The sequence below is a fragment of the Salvelinus alpinus genome, chromosome 2 (genome assembly GCF_045679555.1).
Source record: "Salvelinus alpinus chromosome 2, SLU_Salpinus.1, whole genome shotgun sequence".
Taxonomy (NCBI): domain Eukaryota; kingdom Metazoa; phylum Chordata; class Actinopteri; order Salmoniformes; family Salmonidae; genus Salvelinus; species Salvelinus alpinus.
In genome coordinates this window covers 127,614,756-127,629,884 of record NC_092087.1, presented here as the reverse complement: position 1 = coordinate 127,629,884, position 15,129 = coordinate 127,614,756, and the positions used below count along the sequence as shown (strand labels likewise).

General features: G+C 48.4%; 1 protein-coding gene across 4 annotated transcripts in view; it reads left to right on the top strand.

Annotated features, from left to right (window-relative positions):
- LOC139568712 (axin-2-like) overlaps nt 1-12,586 on the top strand; it is an 86,685-nt gene extending 74,099 nt beyond the window's left edge. For all 4 annotated transcript variants that reach the window (XM_071390742.1, XM_071390743.1, XM_071390744.1 and 1 more), the window contains 7 exons: nt 2,723-2,825; nt 4,540-4,680; nt 5,423-5,838; nt 6,167-6,595; nt 6,833-6,928; nt 7,733-7,900; nt 10,842-12,586. In XM_071390742.1, the coding sequence (XP_071246843.1) occupies nt 2,723-2,825; nt 4,540-4,680; nt 5,423-5,838; nt 6,167-6,595; nt 6,833-6,928; nt 7,733-7,900; nt 10,842-10,968 (1,480 nt within the window). In that variant the 3' untranslated portion in view covers nt 10,969-12,586. The remainder of the gene's footprint in view (nt 1-2,722; nt 2,826-4,539; nt 4,681-5,422; nt 5,839-6,166; nt 6,596-6,832; nt 6,929-7,732; nt 7,901-10,841) is intronic.
- Nucleotides 12,587-15,129: the final 2,543 nt, after the last annotated feature.

Sequence of the window (15,129 nt, the reverse complement as noted above, 5' to 3'; positions counted from 1 at the left end):
GTGAAATGGAATGGGATGTTTAGGTTTGAATGATCCTTTCAGATTGAGTTCAGGTAATTCTATTAATGTATAAAGTGTCTCTAGGCCTCGGGGGAAGGGGGGGGGGTCTGTGAAAGTCATTATGTGGAAAAAATCTTTTGATGTCTATTCTGTTACAGGCAGAACTTCTTGATGGAAGGGGGGGGGGGTGTTGTGGAGTGCTGCCTCGGTTTTCCTCAAAGTAGAAATGTATCCATCCCACCCACCGTTCTGCCACAACAGCCTTGTTTTTTTTTTAAAGAAGGGAAAGAGAGAGATAGAGTGAGGGGAAATAGCCATTTGGACCTTAAGACAAACTCATTGAAACATTCTGGCAGCAAATGAAAGGGAGCTTACTCACATGGTGGCTCGGCTTCCTGCTCTGCTACTGGCCCTCTCTCCCTCTCTGCCGCTGCTGCTGCGATCATGTGTCAGCGAGGCTTTCATGGAAGTTACTCATTCCTGAACCCCAGGATAGGGTCAGGAGGGACTCCCACTGCCCAGATTAGGACACCCCCAAAATCAACCCCTGTCCCCCCACCCTCTCTCCCCAACCTTCCTCCAACCCCCAACCGTCCCCCTATTTCCCTCTACTCCCCCTCTCTCCTTCCCTCTCCTCCTGCACTCCGAGCCAATAGCAGGGGAACGGTGAGGGTTTGGCGTGCAAGGGAGTGAGAAAATGAAGTGCACGGAGGATAAAAGGCTTAACTGAATCGCTTTCAGCCTATTGTTAGCCGAGGGGAGCTTAGGGGGATAAGAGGGGTGGCTGTCTGCTTTGAAAATTACTTGCACAACTGAATAGGAGATGCCCGTAAAGTAAGGGCCCGTGAAAGAGTGCACGGTCTGTTTTCTTCTTCTTTGCCCATATGCATCGCCACCACAACCATCACAAAGGGCCCTGGCCATCGCGTAGGGCTGGCTCGCTAGGGTTGATTAAAAACGGAACAGGAGAGAGAGAGAGAGAGAGAGATGTGGTGTTTTTGGAAGGAGTTGGGTGTTTGTTTGGTACGTTGTGAATTGTAACTTTTTTTTTGTGACAAGTTGGCGAAGTATCAGTTTTGATACTTGTGAGAAGTATGCCACTCGTCAATGTGCGTTATTAGCAGTGCTATCTAGGCTCCAGCTGGTAATGCCCGTGTAAGTAGAACCCCGAGGCATACAAACCCAGAGTCATTTGACCAAACGATGTATTCATTGGAGAAAATAGATCCCACTTGAATTCAGTCACGTCTTTTTCCTGCAACGGTCTTCAGGTGAATTATTAAAACATCTAACGTTACAAAGTGTAGCGCCTCGCAATGGCCTGCCCTGCACAGAGTTCTTCGAGCCTTTGACAATCTCATGTCCGCCTGCTCACTCTCGCTCTCTCTCTCACACTCTCTCTCACACTCTCTCTCACACTCTCTCTCTCTCTCTCTCTCTCTCTCTCTCTCTCTCTCTCTCTCTCTCTCTCTCTCTCTCTCTCTCTCTCTCTCTCTCTCTCTACCCCTCACTGATTTGTAATAAAAAAACACAGCTTCCTCCTCCTCATTGGGGGGAACAATTTGATTAGTGTGTCCTTTTATAGTTTGTTGTAAGGCACACTGCAAATTTGAATCTCATTTCCTGATAAAGAACAAGAGGAGGGGGGGGGGCAAATAATTTTTCTCTCTCTTTTTGCTTATATCTTATTTATGGATTTACTTGGACGCTAGGGAATGCCGCTGCGCTAACTTCAAATATTACCTTATCTTACAAACCAGCCTTTTGATGTTGCCGAGATCAGAGGCTTGCTGGCGGAACACTTGCCAAATGAAGATGGCAGCGAGCGCATATGTGCATGAGTGTGAGATTTCAGAGAGGCAGCGGAAAAACTAGCGTTTGGGCTAGGTCAGACACTTCTGAGCAACGCAAAAAGGCCAAGATAATTGGCCAGGCTTAAATGGCAGTGGACTGGAAAAGCACACATTGGAGGGCGCGAGAGAGAAAAATATGTATTTTCTTCCCCCTTGCCACTGCCTAAAGGATGAACTGTCCAGAGACGCTTGTTTTTGTCAGCTACATCATGGCCATTTTTTCTTTATGTCAAACCTGCACGTCTTACACTGCTTTTAAAGCAAGATCGCCAGCCCCTCGAGTGGCAGCATTCTAGGCTTCTTCTCTTAGCCAGCTTTCTCAAGGTAGTCCTTGTTACTGAGGCTGGAATTGAAAGTACCTCACTTGGCTGCCATTTTGAAAAATCAGGCCCTTCCAGTGTTGACAAGGACTGATGGGAAGTTATCAGTGGGACACTTTTGAACCCCAGCGCCGGGATTTTTAGCATATCTCCCCCCATTGTCCCGGTGTGTTTTTGTTGCCTTGGCTTCAAGGCCCTTCAAGGGCTCCTCTGGTCTTTGATTTGGGCTGTGATGTGCCCACCCGGGGGAAAGGGGGGTGGTGGCAGTCAGGGTGGTGCTGTGTTGTTCACTTCAGTGATGATCAGCCTCCCCTCAGGGTTCTGGCCACATCGCTAGGCTAATGTCTTTTCACGCCGCTAATACATTGTGGTTATTACTTGGTTCTAAGCAAAGAGAAAGGAAAGAAAAATTGAAATGTTTCTATGGAGATAGCTATGTAGGGGTTAGCGTGCTAGTTTGCTAACTAACCCCTGGCTCTTCAGGGGACATTTTGAGTGACATGTGACTGTGTTATTGACCCTGTTTCCTACCTGTGTCCCTTCTGGCAGAGATGGGATCCCTCCATACAAGCTGGGCACCAAGAAGCAGCTCCAGCGGGAGATGCACCGCAGCGTCAAGATCAACGGCCTGGTCTCGCTACCCCACTTTCCCGTGAGTCCCGCTTCTTGTTTACTTCCTGTTTTTTTTTTATGTCTGATGTCTTTATACACAGTGTCTTTTATATCTTTAAAACTCCACAAACTTTTCTCAATCCCCGTTTACAACCGGTTCCCTTTCTCCCGGTTGGGAACTGTATGAATGCACAATGTAAAAAAATAAAATAATAATAAAATCTATAAAATAAGAAAATCGTTGATAATAATGATGATGGTGATATTGAGGATGATTATCATAAGAGGTCAGGGGTCACAGACCCGAGCCTTGTGATGCTCCTTAAATCAGCCAGCTAACTACTCAGCCCTGTGCTTTGATCATGGCGATGAATGGATGGGACCCAGGTTGCCTGGCCTCTTTATTAACAACCTCCAACAGAGCCCTCCCCACTCACACACACTCCCATTTTGTGACAGTAGCCCCCCCTACCCCCAACCCAACCCCCATATGACTCTCACCACCCCCACTGCCTGTAGTGTCATGTGCAATCAGGGGCCTCTAAATGCTTGGTACTTCATGGCACAGCTCCCGGGCTTGGAGTGGTTAGATTGGGCACCCGTGTCCGAAAACAAGCAATGCAAATAGTTGTGTCCTCTTCCCTTCACAATGTGTTTGTGTACTGTCTCGGTGCATAGGGAAGGCTTTGTGTGTGTGTGGGTGTGTTGTGTAGGGAGGGTTGTAGCCCAGTAGAAGGGGCCCTTGTTGTCTGTTTCTCTCTCCTCGCTCCCTCCCTTCCCCACTTGCTCTCCTTTTAATGTCTCCCTCCTGATTTGGAGATGGCTCGGGCTCCCAAGATGCACCAGCCCCAGGCAGCGGGGGGCTCTGCGCGGCGCTGACGCGCCTTTGCCAGCGGCCCCTCTCGCTCCTTTCTTCTGTCTTCCCTTCATCGTCTCTACAAAGAGATGAGAGGAACAACAACAAAAAAAGAGAGTCAAATCAAGAAAGCCAGTGCGCCAAATAATAATACAGAACAGAAGATGAGAGAAGCCGGCACATATAGTTAGAGAAAAATAGGATAATGCGTCTACAGTACCTCAGAGGTGCCCTGCGTGCAGTCAGGAAATAAATGACCACTTCCCCTTAGATCTCCCCGGTATTTGACTTCTCTATCTTCCCCTCCCTCCCTCCCTCCCTCCCTCCCTCCCTCCCTCCCTCCCTCCCTCCCTCCCTCCCTCCCTCCCTCCCACTCCGCACTTCTCTCAGTCCTCCCCCTCCTTTCTTCTTCCTCTTTTTGTTTTAATATTGTCCCCCTCTCTTTTTTTTCTCTGCCTCCTCCGCCGACTGTCGATATCTGTCTTTTTATTCGGGGAGATTTAAAGCCGCGTGTCCGTCCCACCCCAAGGGTTGGAGTGTTTGATGTTTGACAAGGGCCCCTTTGAAGTGTGCTGACTTCAGAGGCTGCCTCTGCTGATGGCTTGGTCAGAGTACAGCGGGAGCAGGCAGGGGCCCTCCTCCTCGGAGCCAGGCCAACTGCTACCCCCCCCCTCCTCTATCCCGCTACCCCGCCGACGGGCATGCGGTGCCAAGGACAGCGGGCATGGGGAGGGGGTATCGGGCTAGGGGTTAGCCCAGGGGCAAGGGCATCAAATGAGGCCTATAGAGTTAGAGTAGAGGGCACTGGAGGAATCAGGGGGCAAACTAGGGACAACTAACTCACACTCACTTCAAACACACACTCAAAAGTGTCCATCCTCCCATCTCGCCCCTACAGAGGACACACAGGCTGCCTAAGGAGATGACGCCGGTGGAGCCCTCGGCCTTCGCCGCCCAGCTCATCTCCAGACTGGAGAAACTGAAGAGGGAGCGGGACACCATGAGCTCCCTGGAGGAGAGGCTACAGCAGATCCAGGAGGTAAGAAAAAAAAAAACTTCCCACTACATTGGTACATCCCACCTCACTCCCCAACCCACCTGCATTGAGCAATGAGCTTTGGAACGTTCCATTGCGACCTAGTTTAGGTGACTCCCCGGTCCTGAACCCCGTCTTTGCTACCTAGAAAGAGAATGTAGCTAGGAGGAGCCATGTGAGAAGTTAGGGTTGTAGCTAGCTAGCTGACTCTTCTTCCTTGATTCGAAGAGTCTTTGCGTGCGGCCTTGCTTCAGAAAGAATTGAACCGACTTACGGGTCTGCCGTGCATTTTAGCGACTTCTTCTCCGAAAGTCTCTTCTTCCGAGGAAGTTTCAAACTTATGTTTCTTGACACACTTGAAGTATCTTCAAATGGTTAGCGCTTAGCACTCAACTCTCCAGTGGCGTAATGCTGAGTGTGTGTAGTGCCGGTCTCTTTGTGAGTCTGGGCTCGCTGTGCATTATAGATGAAGAATGAAGAAGCTGGGACACAAGTGGAACCAGGGTGAAAGAAACTGAAAGTCAAATCAAGTCACGCAGTAGAATTGGTCTCGGCTTCTTCACAAGGCAATACAGTACATGGTGTTTGTCGCAGCGTTTGCATTTTCCGCAAATGTAATTTAGTTGGGTTTAGCAAGCTAGCGATGCTTGTAGTTGTAGTGTTATGGAATTGAGTAGGTTATATTGTCCCTGTACTTCTATTTTGCGTCCATGTTCTTAAGCATTACGTCTGTGTGTGTGTGTAGGAGGAGGAGAGGGATGAGAGCGACCTCTCCAGCGCCGTCCCGCTCCACCACCCCCTGCTTCACACCTCGTCCGGCGCCGACGAGGACGCCCAGGCCATCCTAGACGAGCACCTATCCCGGGTGCTCAAGACGCCCGGGTGCCAGTCGCCCGGCGTGATCCGCCACTCGCCCCGCTCGGGCTCTCCCGACCGGCCCTCCCCCGCCGTGGTCCCTTTCCTGGGGCCCTCATATCCGGGGGCCTCCAAGGGCCCGTTGGCTGGGAGCAGGCAGTCGACCAAGCACATCCACCACCACTACATCCACCACCACACCGCCACCGGCCCCAAGAGCAAGGAGCAGATCGAGGCCGAGGCGGCGCAGCGCATTCAGTGCCTCTGTCCCCCAGGGGGCGCCGACTACTCCGACTTCATCCCCGGGTCAGTTCACATACAATATCACCTGTACCGGGTCCGTTCACAATTCACATCAAATACACCACATTTACTTTAGAGTTGTGCTGGGGTCAGTTCACATACACTTCACATACAACTACATTTACCTTAGGGCTGTACTTGGGTCAGTGATTAAAACTGTTCACTTATCTTATGGATATGTCTCAGGATAGCTTGTTCTGATGGTTTTGCTTGAGTTTCATTGAGACTGATGTGACGAGCTGCATCGTTCCTATCGCTAGTGCTTGTTATAGATGTAGCGCTTCGTCGTGGAATAGTCCCATGTAACCCCCTCCTCTCTGTCTCCCTCCAGCCGCTGCGGCAGTTTGTCCAAGCGGCCGGGGAAGCCGTGCGAAGGCACACGCCCGAGCCAGGCTAACGGCGGCGACGGGGTCACGTCCCCGCCCCACCTGCCCCTGGACTCCACGGACCGCTCGCAGAACGTCTGGCAGTGGATCCTGGAGAGCGAGAGGCAGGGCAAGAACAAACCTCACGGCGGCACTCAGGGCCTGAAGAAGAGCCACCTCCCGGAACCCTCCACGCCCAAGACCCTTCCCGGCCGAACGCACTCTTCCTGGGGAGGCGTGGGCGGCACGGGGGGTCACCTCCGTGGAGGTCACCATCCGGCCCACCCCTTCATCCAGGACCCAGCCATGCCCCCCCTGCCCCCGCCCAACACTCTGGCCCAGTTAGAAGAAGCCCGCAGGAGGCTAGAGGAGGTCTCCAAGCCCCCCAAACAGAGGTAGGCACACATACACTCATATAGCCCCTCTTTGTCCTAGCTTGCGACGTATAGTCATTTACAATGAGCCAAATGACTCTATCCAAATGAAGTGAGGGATTTTCTGAAAATGTTTGACTTCAGGCGACTGTTGAAGCCTACACCTGTTTCCTAGTGTTTCCTCCATCTGTGAATCGTGAATACTGATGCCGTGTATCTCATTCTATTGCATCTTTTGTCTTTCTATGTGGCTGACAGGCATCCGACGTCCAGCCTTCAAAGAGACAGGAGTCATCCTGTGCCTTTCCCCAGTGGAAACCCACCTCTGTCCAGCCCCGCACTTCAAACAGACGAGTGAGTTCATCTCCCTCCCTCTCTCCCTTTGCTCTCGCTGCCTCTCTTTCTCTCTCTGATTTCCCCTCGATAGGGATAGTGTGAGTCAGCATGTCTCTCCCTTTGAAGTCCTCTTTTCTCCCTCGCTTTTAATCATTTAAGATTAAACACGATGGGCGTAGTCTGACACAGTCCTCTCGCATATACACACACACACACACACCACACACACACACACACACACACACACACACACACACACACACACACACACACCAGCGGATACACAGACGTACACATGGAAGTTAACGACCCCTGGTTGTTATTTTGGCCCTCTCTTCGCTACCTCGGCCCTGTGTGTGTTGGTGTGTGTACGTCTGTGTGTGTGTGTGTAGGGCAGCTTGGTTGTGTTTGATGATGGGGCCGTAGCCACCTGACTGCCAGGGTCTTTTTGAGATTTAATTGGCTGACCTTCAGCGGGCCAGCTGTCTAAGGCTAGCAGGCGCCCCGCGTCTGAAGTATAGGACCCCGGAAAGGCCCCTGGAAGTGAACGAGGAAGTGTGTGTGTGTGGGATGAAACGTGTGTGGGATGACACACACCTGTAATCGGGTCAGGTTCACCGTACCTGAGCTAATCCTCACTAAATCCCGCTCATTCAGTTCTGCCTAACTTCCCAACCAACAGTTACACACTGCCCGTGTTAAGAGTGTTCGTCGCTCTGGGTGAGAGATTCCGCTGAACGACTCAGATATAACGTAAGCGCTAAGTCTTCGCTACGGTTATGCTTTCTCTGTCTAATGTGTTGCTTGTCTCTCTGTTTCCAGGTGGAAAGAGCCAAAGAAGTCGATTAGTGGCGCGAGCGTGTCTGGCTGTGACCTGGTGGTCACCTACTTCTTCTGTGGTGAGGAGATCCCCTACCGCAGCATGATGAAGACACACAGTCTCACCCTGGGACACTTCAAGGAGCAGCTTAGCAAAAAAGGCAATTACAGGTAAACGCCTAGACTAACACACACACACACACACACACACACACACACACACACACACACACCTGTAATATACATCTACGGGTAAACACACACACACACACACACATCTTTCATGCACAACACACCTTTAATGTACAACTCTAGGTGAACACACCCCTTTCAAACACACATTTCATGCACAACACACACTCTCTTTCTGAAGAGCGTGTGTGTGTGTGTGTGTGTGTGTGTGTGTGTGTGTGTGTGTGTGTGTGTGTGTGTGTGTGTGTGTGTGTGTGTGTGTGTGTGTGTGTGTGTGTGTGTGTGTGTGTGTGTGTAGGAACTAAATGTGTGTGAAAAGCTGGAGTTCTCAGCTTTGTATGTGGAGTAGTGAGAAGGAAGAGTAGAACTCTGGCTGGGGGGGGGGGGGGGTCGATCCACTGTACAGGGAGGAAAGGAAAGGGGGGGGGGGGATTTACTGGAGTGATATTTGGTTCACATCTGCTATTGATTTCCATAGTAAGGCAGTCTTAATAAGGATGGCTTTGAAGTCCAGGCCTTTTATTTTGTGCACAGACTCAACACGCCACTGCAAGGCCCCCAAATTCCTCCTCCTCCCAAGGATTGCGTCAGGCAGAATCACGGGCACCTTTTTCTCCTTTAGATTCAGTTATAATGTTGATTTAACATTTAAAAAAGGGTTGTCGAAATGACTGGCGTTTTGTTTGGTAGTCGTTGAAAGTGGCCATGACTTCATAAAGTTAAGAATTAGAGAGAGACTAAATCGTTTCACACAATGTCACCTTCAAGGAACCTACACCTAAAGGGTACACCAGAGTAAAGTAGAGTATTTCATGACCGTCATTGTGTATAGGTTGTAGCACACCAAAGAGGCAAAGTATTCCCGAGACATCAGTATCTCGATTCTAAACCCCCCCCCCCCCCCCCCCCCCCATCCACATCTGCCTGTCAGTCCGAGCTAAACCCATCCCGTAGCTCTTCCGCGGGAAAGAAATGGCGATTTTTGAAGCCGATGGCTCTAATGGCCCAGAATGTGTGGAGTTGGTTCATTTCAACATGGCAGCAGAACAGTACTCGGCCACGCTGCCAGACGATATCGGTGCCAGATGTTGCACGGAGAGAAATGTTTTGCCATATATAACACGATCCAATGGAAAGACTCCTTTTCTCTCCCTCCCTATTCTCCATCTTCACTTCTCTCTCTCTCCCCCTTTCTCTCGTTTCCTCCCTTTCTCTCGCCCGCTCTTTGAAAAGAAGCGCAATGCCTTTGAACTATTTGCTGGTGAAGATGGAGCCCGTTCCTTTTAAAGAATAGGGTTGTGATTAAATGGCAGGAGACACAATCGTCTATTTAGATTTTTCGTGCCGCGAGGAGGCACTTAACTAAGGCACTTAACCTTATTAGTTTCAGTATCAGTAGTCTCAGTGTTCAGGCTTCCTGAAAGGTTCGAGGCCCTTTGTTTCACGACAGCCTTCGACCATGTTGAAAATGCATCATGCCAAAAGCCATAGCGACACCCAACCATCCAAACCACACCCTCAAAAATCCCAGTCGGGAGTTTTTACGACACACAAACCTTGACCAGAGACCCTAGCAGCTGTACGACGCTTCCTCAACCCTCCCTCGCCATTAAACCGCCGTTTGCCCAACCCTCTCTTAAGTACGACTAAAAACACGAAGAAGTGGAGGAAAAAACGTGTGTTTTTTAAAAACGCGCTACCCGTGTTGTTTGTATGACTTGTAGGTCGGCGTTGCTCATAAAAACAAAGGGGGGGGGGGGGCAGACATGGGTAAAATGAGGCATTTTCCATTACAAAGCTTATCATTAAATCTCCCCCGCTGGTCATCACTGCCTTTAAGCTAGGGGAGAAGAAATCATTAGGAACTCTAGTCAGTAGACTTCATAGACCTGAGCTGAATCAACCCTGGGATTTTGGGGGGAGGGAGGGAGTGGTGAGGGGGAGGTGACTCCTTGACCTCCAGGAGACTGTCTGGATTGGTGTCCTCCTCCTCCTCGTGGGGTGTCGGCCTTCGGGCCCGGCCTGCGTCCAATCTATCACACCCACGGAGGGGGTCCGGGAGACCTGCTCCTCTCTTCTCCTCTCTTTCACTCTCCCTCTTTTCTCTGCTGGTGATCGGAAAGCTGCCCAGAGTTTCACTTTGTGTGTGTGTGTGTGTGTGTGTTTCATTGACTCTCTCTGTCTCTGTGTGTGTCTCCATAGTTGTCTCTAGCAGTGTGTTAGTAGGTGTGTGTGGGGCGTGCAGTGACAGGCAGACTCTCAGGCACCTGAAATGTCAGCCCTAGTGAAAGGAAGGCCCTTCATTTGACAGTGGGGCACAATTAAAAGGCCAGGCTAGACAAGGGGAGCTCAGTGCTAAGGGTGGGGGGGGGGGGCCTTAAGACCGGAGAGGAAGGGGGGCTTAAGACAGGTCCTAATTAGCCCTTCAACTTTAATGAGACCTTCCAGGACAGATAGGCATCTGTACAATGGCCAGCAGTCAAGTTCCTTTAGCTCCCTCTCTCTCTTTGGTCTCCGCTGCTGCTGCTAATTCCTTGAAATGATCACTGACAGAGCTCAACCCAACCTGGCAACCCAAACTAGTTGGAGTGGTTGGGGTTGGCGGGTTGGGTTGAGTTGAGTTCTGTTTGTCAGTGGTGTTGGTGGTGCGCAATGTAGTCAATCTTTGTTCTTTGAAGTGAGAGGGATGGCGCGGAACTGTGTGACTAAGGCAGTTTGGTTACGGGGTTGAGTCATCGTGTGCGTGGAGTTGTATGTGTAGGTGCTGAGAAACTGTTCTCATGGTACAAAATACTATTTTTAGCACTCGCTCGTCCATAGTGTCAAGTTAAAGAGGAAGACGCCATGCTAGTTGTTTTTTTACTCTCGAAACACCTTTTCTGACCATGCCCCTCTCTCTCTCTCTCTCGTTTCTCTCCAGGTACTACTTCAAGAAGGCCAGCGACGAGTTTGAGTGCGGGGCCGTGTTCGAGAAGGTATGGGAGGACGGCGCCCTTCTGCCCATGTACGAGGGCAAGGTCCTGGGTAAGGTGGAGAGGATGGACTGATGCCGCCCTTATGCCCACCCTACCTTACCAATCAACCAAATACCCAACCTCCAGGGCACAGACTGTCGCGAGGAACCAGAGTGATTGACTTGATGGGGGGAAAACGCTCCAGACTTTCTTTTCTACTATTAGGCTAAATAAGAGTTAATATATCCAGCACAAGAGGAGTGTGATTGAAGGAACACGAGCCAATGAAGTATGCCGAACCCAGAAGAGGCCCCGCCCCCCCTGACTTTCTAAACCAATCAGCCTTAGAAGCACAAGGGAACGACACTACAGACAGAGAGAGAGAGACGGTAACGTTGTGAGAACGTTGCGTCGCTCCCTGATCACCTGCAATGGACTGGCGACAAATGCCGCCACCTGCTCTTATAACGTTGTGCAAACGTTGTGCAAACGTTGCTACAACATGAAACGTCTATACGTGTGCATATACATACATGAAAGTATGTGTATATATACACATGTATCATATTCTATCGATGCGTTTTTGTCATGATTTGAAAGTTTGAGTATTTATTGAAAAAATGTCCTCTCCCTCCCTCACCTTCAACTTGTCTTACCCACCACCCACCCAACCCAACCCAACCCTGTCCCCCATGTCCAGTTGATGGACAAGCTGCTTAGAGTATTGGGAGAATACTGTGGTGATTTTTTTTTAAATTTACCTTGTAATGTCACAAAGGTCACGACACTAGCCTAGTGCCCCCCCACTTCCCTTAACCCCCCCCCCCCCCCCCCCCCCCTTTACCACTGTCCAACCTCACTGTACCAGGGGTCTGCTGAGACTGAACCTTCCACTGTCGTAGTAAACCAACCAACAACCCAGTCTTAATATATGCTGCTGATGTGTGTTCTCTTCCGTTTCTAAGCCAGAGTAAGAGGAGTTGCTTTTCTCTCACTCCAGCACCGAGCTCTCTCCTTTTTAGTTGTTGTGCCTTTGTTTCGTGGACCAGGCACCACACGGGGAAAGACGCGAAAGAAAGGCGAGGAAGAGACATGAATTAGGATTAGGTGAACAGAGAGGACCTGGAGAAAGAAAGTGTTTACAGCGAGCACACCAAAATAACCTTGTCTCCGCTTCTATTGAAATGAACCACCTCTCCAGGAAGCGCTGGCTTAATATCGCCCACGTTTCAAAAATGGCTTCCGTTCCATATTTATTAGCAACGACAAAACGTTTCAGAAATGTTGCTCCAATAGCTTTTGAATGTCGTGAAAAGAACATCTTAAACTACGGAGCTCCTGTATACATTTGTAATTATGCATTTTTTTGAAGTATGGATAAAAGGACACAAACACTATTGCTAGTGTTTTTATGAGTACAGCACCTGTGCCTACATGGATGCCATACCATGTACTACCCTGATTCAGGGTGTTAATAATTATTCCCTTGGTTTTCAGAAGGGTTTTATGTTGAAAATATTTTTTTATGCATTTAATAATATCCCGTAGTCATGTTATTTGTATTTACGCCATGTTTTTGTTTCGTTCTATCTAAACTGTAAATTATACATTATATACAGAGTTTCATTTCAAGATTTACCTGGACCTATAATTATTGTAATTATTAAGAGATGTAGCCTTTTATTAAAGTTTTATATTTTTCAAATGAAAATGAAAGCTTTTGTTGTCTGCTCATTTCTGTTGTTCAGTTGCAAACGAGAACGAGAATGCTTTGATCACGTGATAATGCCTATGACATTAACGACAAAACTCTCCTCTTTGGAGAAACATTCAAGACACAAGATTACATTTCTACCTCTTTCTTCAGATCACTCCAATTGAACGCTTCATTCAAGTTAGGATTCTGTAGTTCTATGCAGGATTGGAATCTGCATGATCCAAAAAGTTTGTACAAGACAGCTGCAGAATGATGACTGTAAACTGAAGGGGCTCAATACTAACGGAAGTGGGCATTGCGTTACTCATGGCCCATGGGGTAGACAGATGTAGCCCTGTGTCCCAAATGGTGGCCAGGTCCTTATATAGTGCACTACTTTTGACCAGAGTCCATAGATTCTACATAGGGAATAGGGTGCCATTTGGGATTCAACAGTAGCCTGGCATTCAAACCGATTTTTCTACGTTTCAGTGAAATGTAGTAACTTCAGTTTGGACGCCAGGCTAATAAGACAGATGTCTGGGTAGAAATAAACTGCCTTGAGTCCTAAACGGTATCCTATTCCCTATATAGTGCACTACTTTTGACCGGAGCTCTGGTCAAAAGTAGTGCACTATATGGAGAAAAGGGTGCCATTTTGGACAGATCCCGTGTTCAATTCCTAAGTCCCCCTCTAGTTACAAGGCAACAGTTGCCTGTTGTGAGATCCCCATCGGCTCTTCTTTATTTTCTAATTCTCTCCATTAGAGGAGAGGAATGGCAGATCACCATGGCAGCTGACACCTCACAGGGAGAAACCCCAGGAGAACCCTAACCACTGGGCCCAGACTTCAGTTCAACGTATAGTTTTGGTTTACGTTTGGTTGAGTTGTCAACTAATGTGAATTCAATGTGAAATCAATATTTTTTTAAATTAGAAGTTGGGTGAAAAAAAAAGATGAAATGCCCTTTGACTTTTTTGCGAATCCAATTTGTTTTCCACGTTGATTCATCACATACTGTATATTTATTGGGTTAAAATTAAGTGAAAAAAAAAATAATTCAAACAGTTTTTTGCCCAATGGGTAGCTATCCCTTTTGTACTGTGGTCTTTAATCCCTCTTCGCAGACTTGGGTCATGTTCAATAGGGCGCAACCTCTTGCAACGATGAACACAAAGCTGGGCTCTCATTGGTCAAGATCTGTTCGTACCTCCCCGTTGAAAAATATATATAATGTCCTGCTTACTGAACAGGACCCAGGTACACTCTGCAGTCTCCACTGTGGCCTAATGGGAGACATTAATGATCAAAATGGGGCCATTGGGCTAATTGGTAGCCTAGAGAGCAGAACTGGGAGAACTGCTTTCCCTCCTGCAGTCAACACAAACATTTAATGAAGTTCCCCAGATCCCAACAAGACGGCTCAGCCATATTTGCGTCAATTATCTGGCTTTTATTTGCAGGAAATGATTAAATACCCTACAGAATTAATTCAGTCACCGCAGTCCTGCTACATTAGCGAATCAGAAAGAGGTTGTCCAAGCCAAGGCGCACTGACTCAATTGAGCTGAATTTGAAATCACTTAAAATAGCCTTACTGACATGAAAATAGATTTGTCATTGCCTCAAGCAAATGTGCCTGGTGACACACATTACTGACAAAGTGAGGTTTCTATTCTATTATTTTATACAGATCTATTATTTTTCTTGAATCCATCTTTAACTGTATAGACACACAGGCACAGGTTGCGTTAAATGGCACCCTATTCCCTATATAGTGCACTACTTCTGACCAGAACTCTATGGGTCCTGGTAAAAAAAAGTAGTGCACTATAAAGGAAATATGGTGCCATTTGGGATGCAGGCAGGCTATACAGGAAAAACTGTCTATGGTTCTGTTGAACTGCAAGTTTAAAGGGGGCAGATGGAACCCTTCACCCCTCACCCCTGTGCCCTCTCCTCCACCCCTAACCCCCTCCTCTGCTCCTAGCTCTATATTTATAGCCTCTCTGGGCTCTCGCTTTGAAGGGAAACCTAAATTGCTGGCATTTTTCCCCACAAAGGTGTTGATAGACAATGACTGTTGCATTCCCCTCTCCCCACAACAGGCCCCAGACCTTCCCCCATCTCCCATCTCATCTCTCTGGTGAAGTTTAGAGTCCTTGGACAACTCCATACAGGTGCTTTGTAGTAGAAAGGTTCTCATTTATTAAGAATGACGGAGAACTTCCATTGACTTTCATGTTGACACTCTTTGAAAAGTTTCCTCATAGTTTGTGTTCTTTCACCTTCATAATACGAGAGAAATGAATGAGACGGGTTTTTTACATTGATTCCGTTGGCAGCGTTCACTTTCCTCTCTCTCTCTCTCTCTCTCTCTCTCTCTCTCTCTCTCTCTCTCTCTCTCTCTCTCTCTCTCTCTCTAAACAGTGTGCTATCTGTGCCATTCATTTCTCCTTGTGTTGTGGTAATTGGCATTTAGCATGGTTGAGGCTATTGTAAACATGCCTGTGTGAGACTGTTAAAAGCGGTACCACTCGCTCCACGGGCTACGCT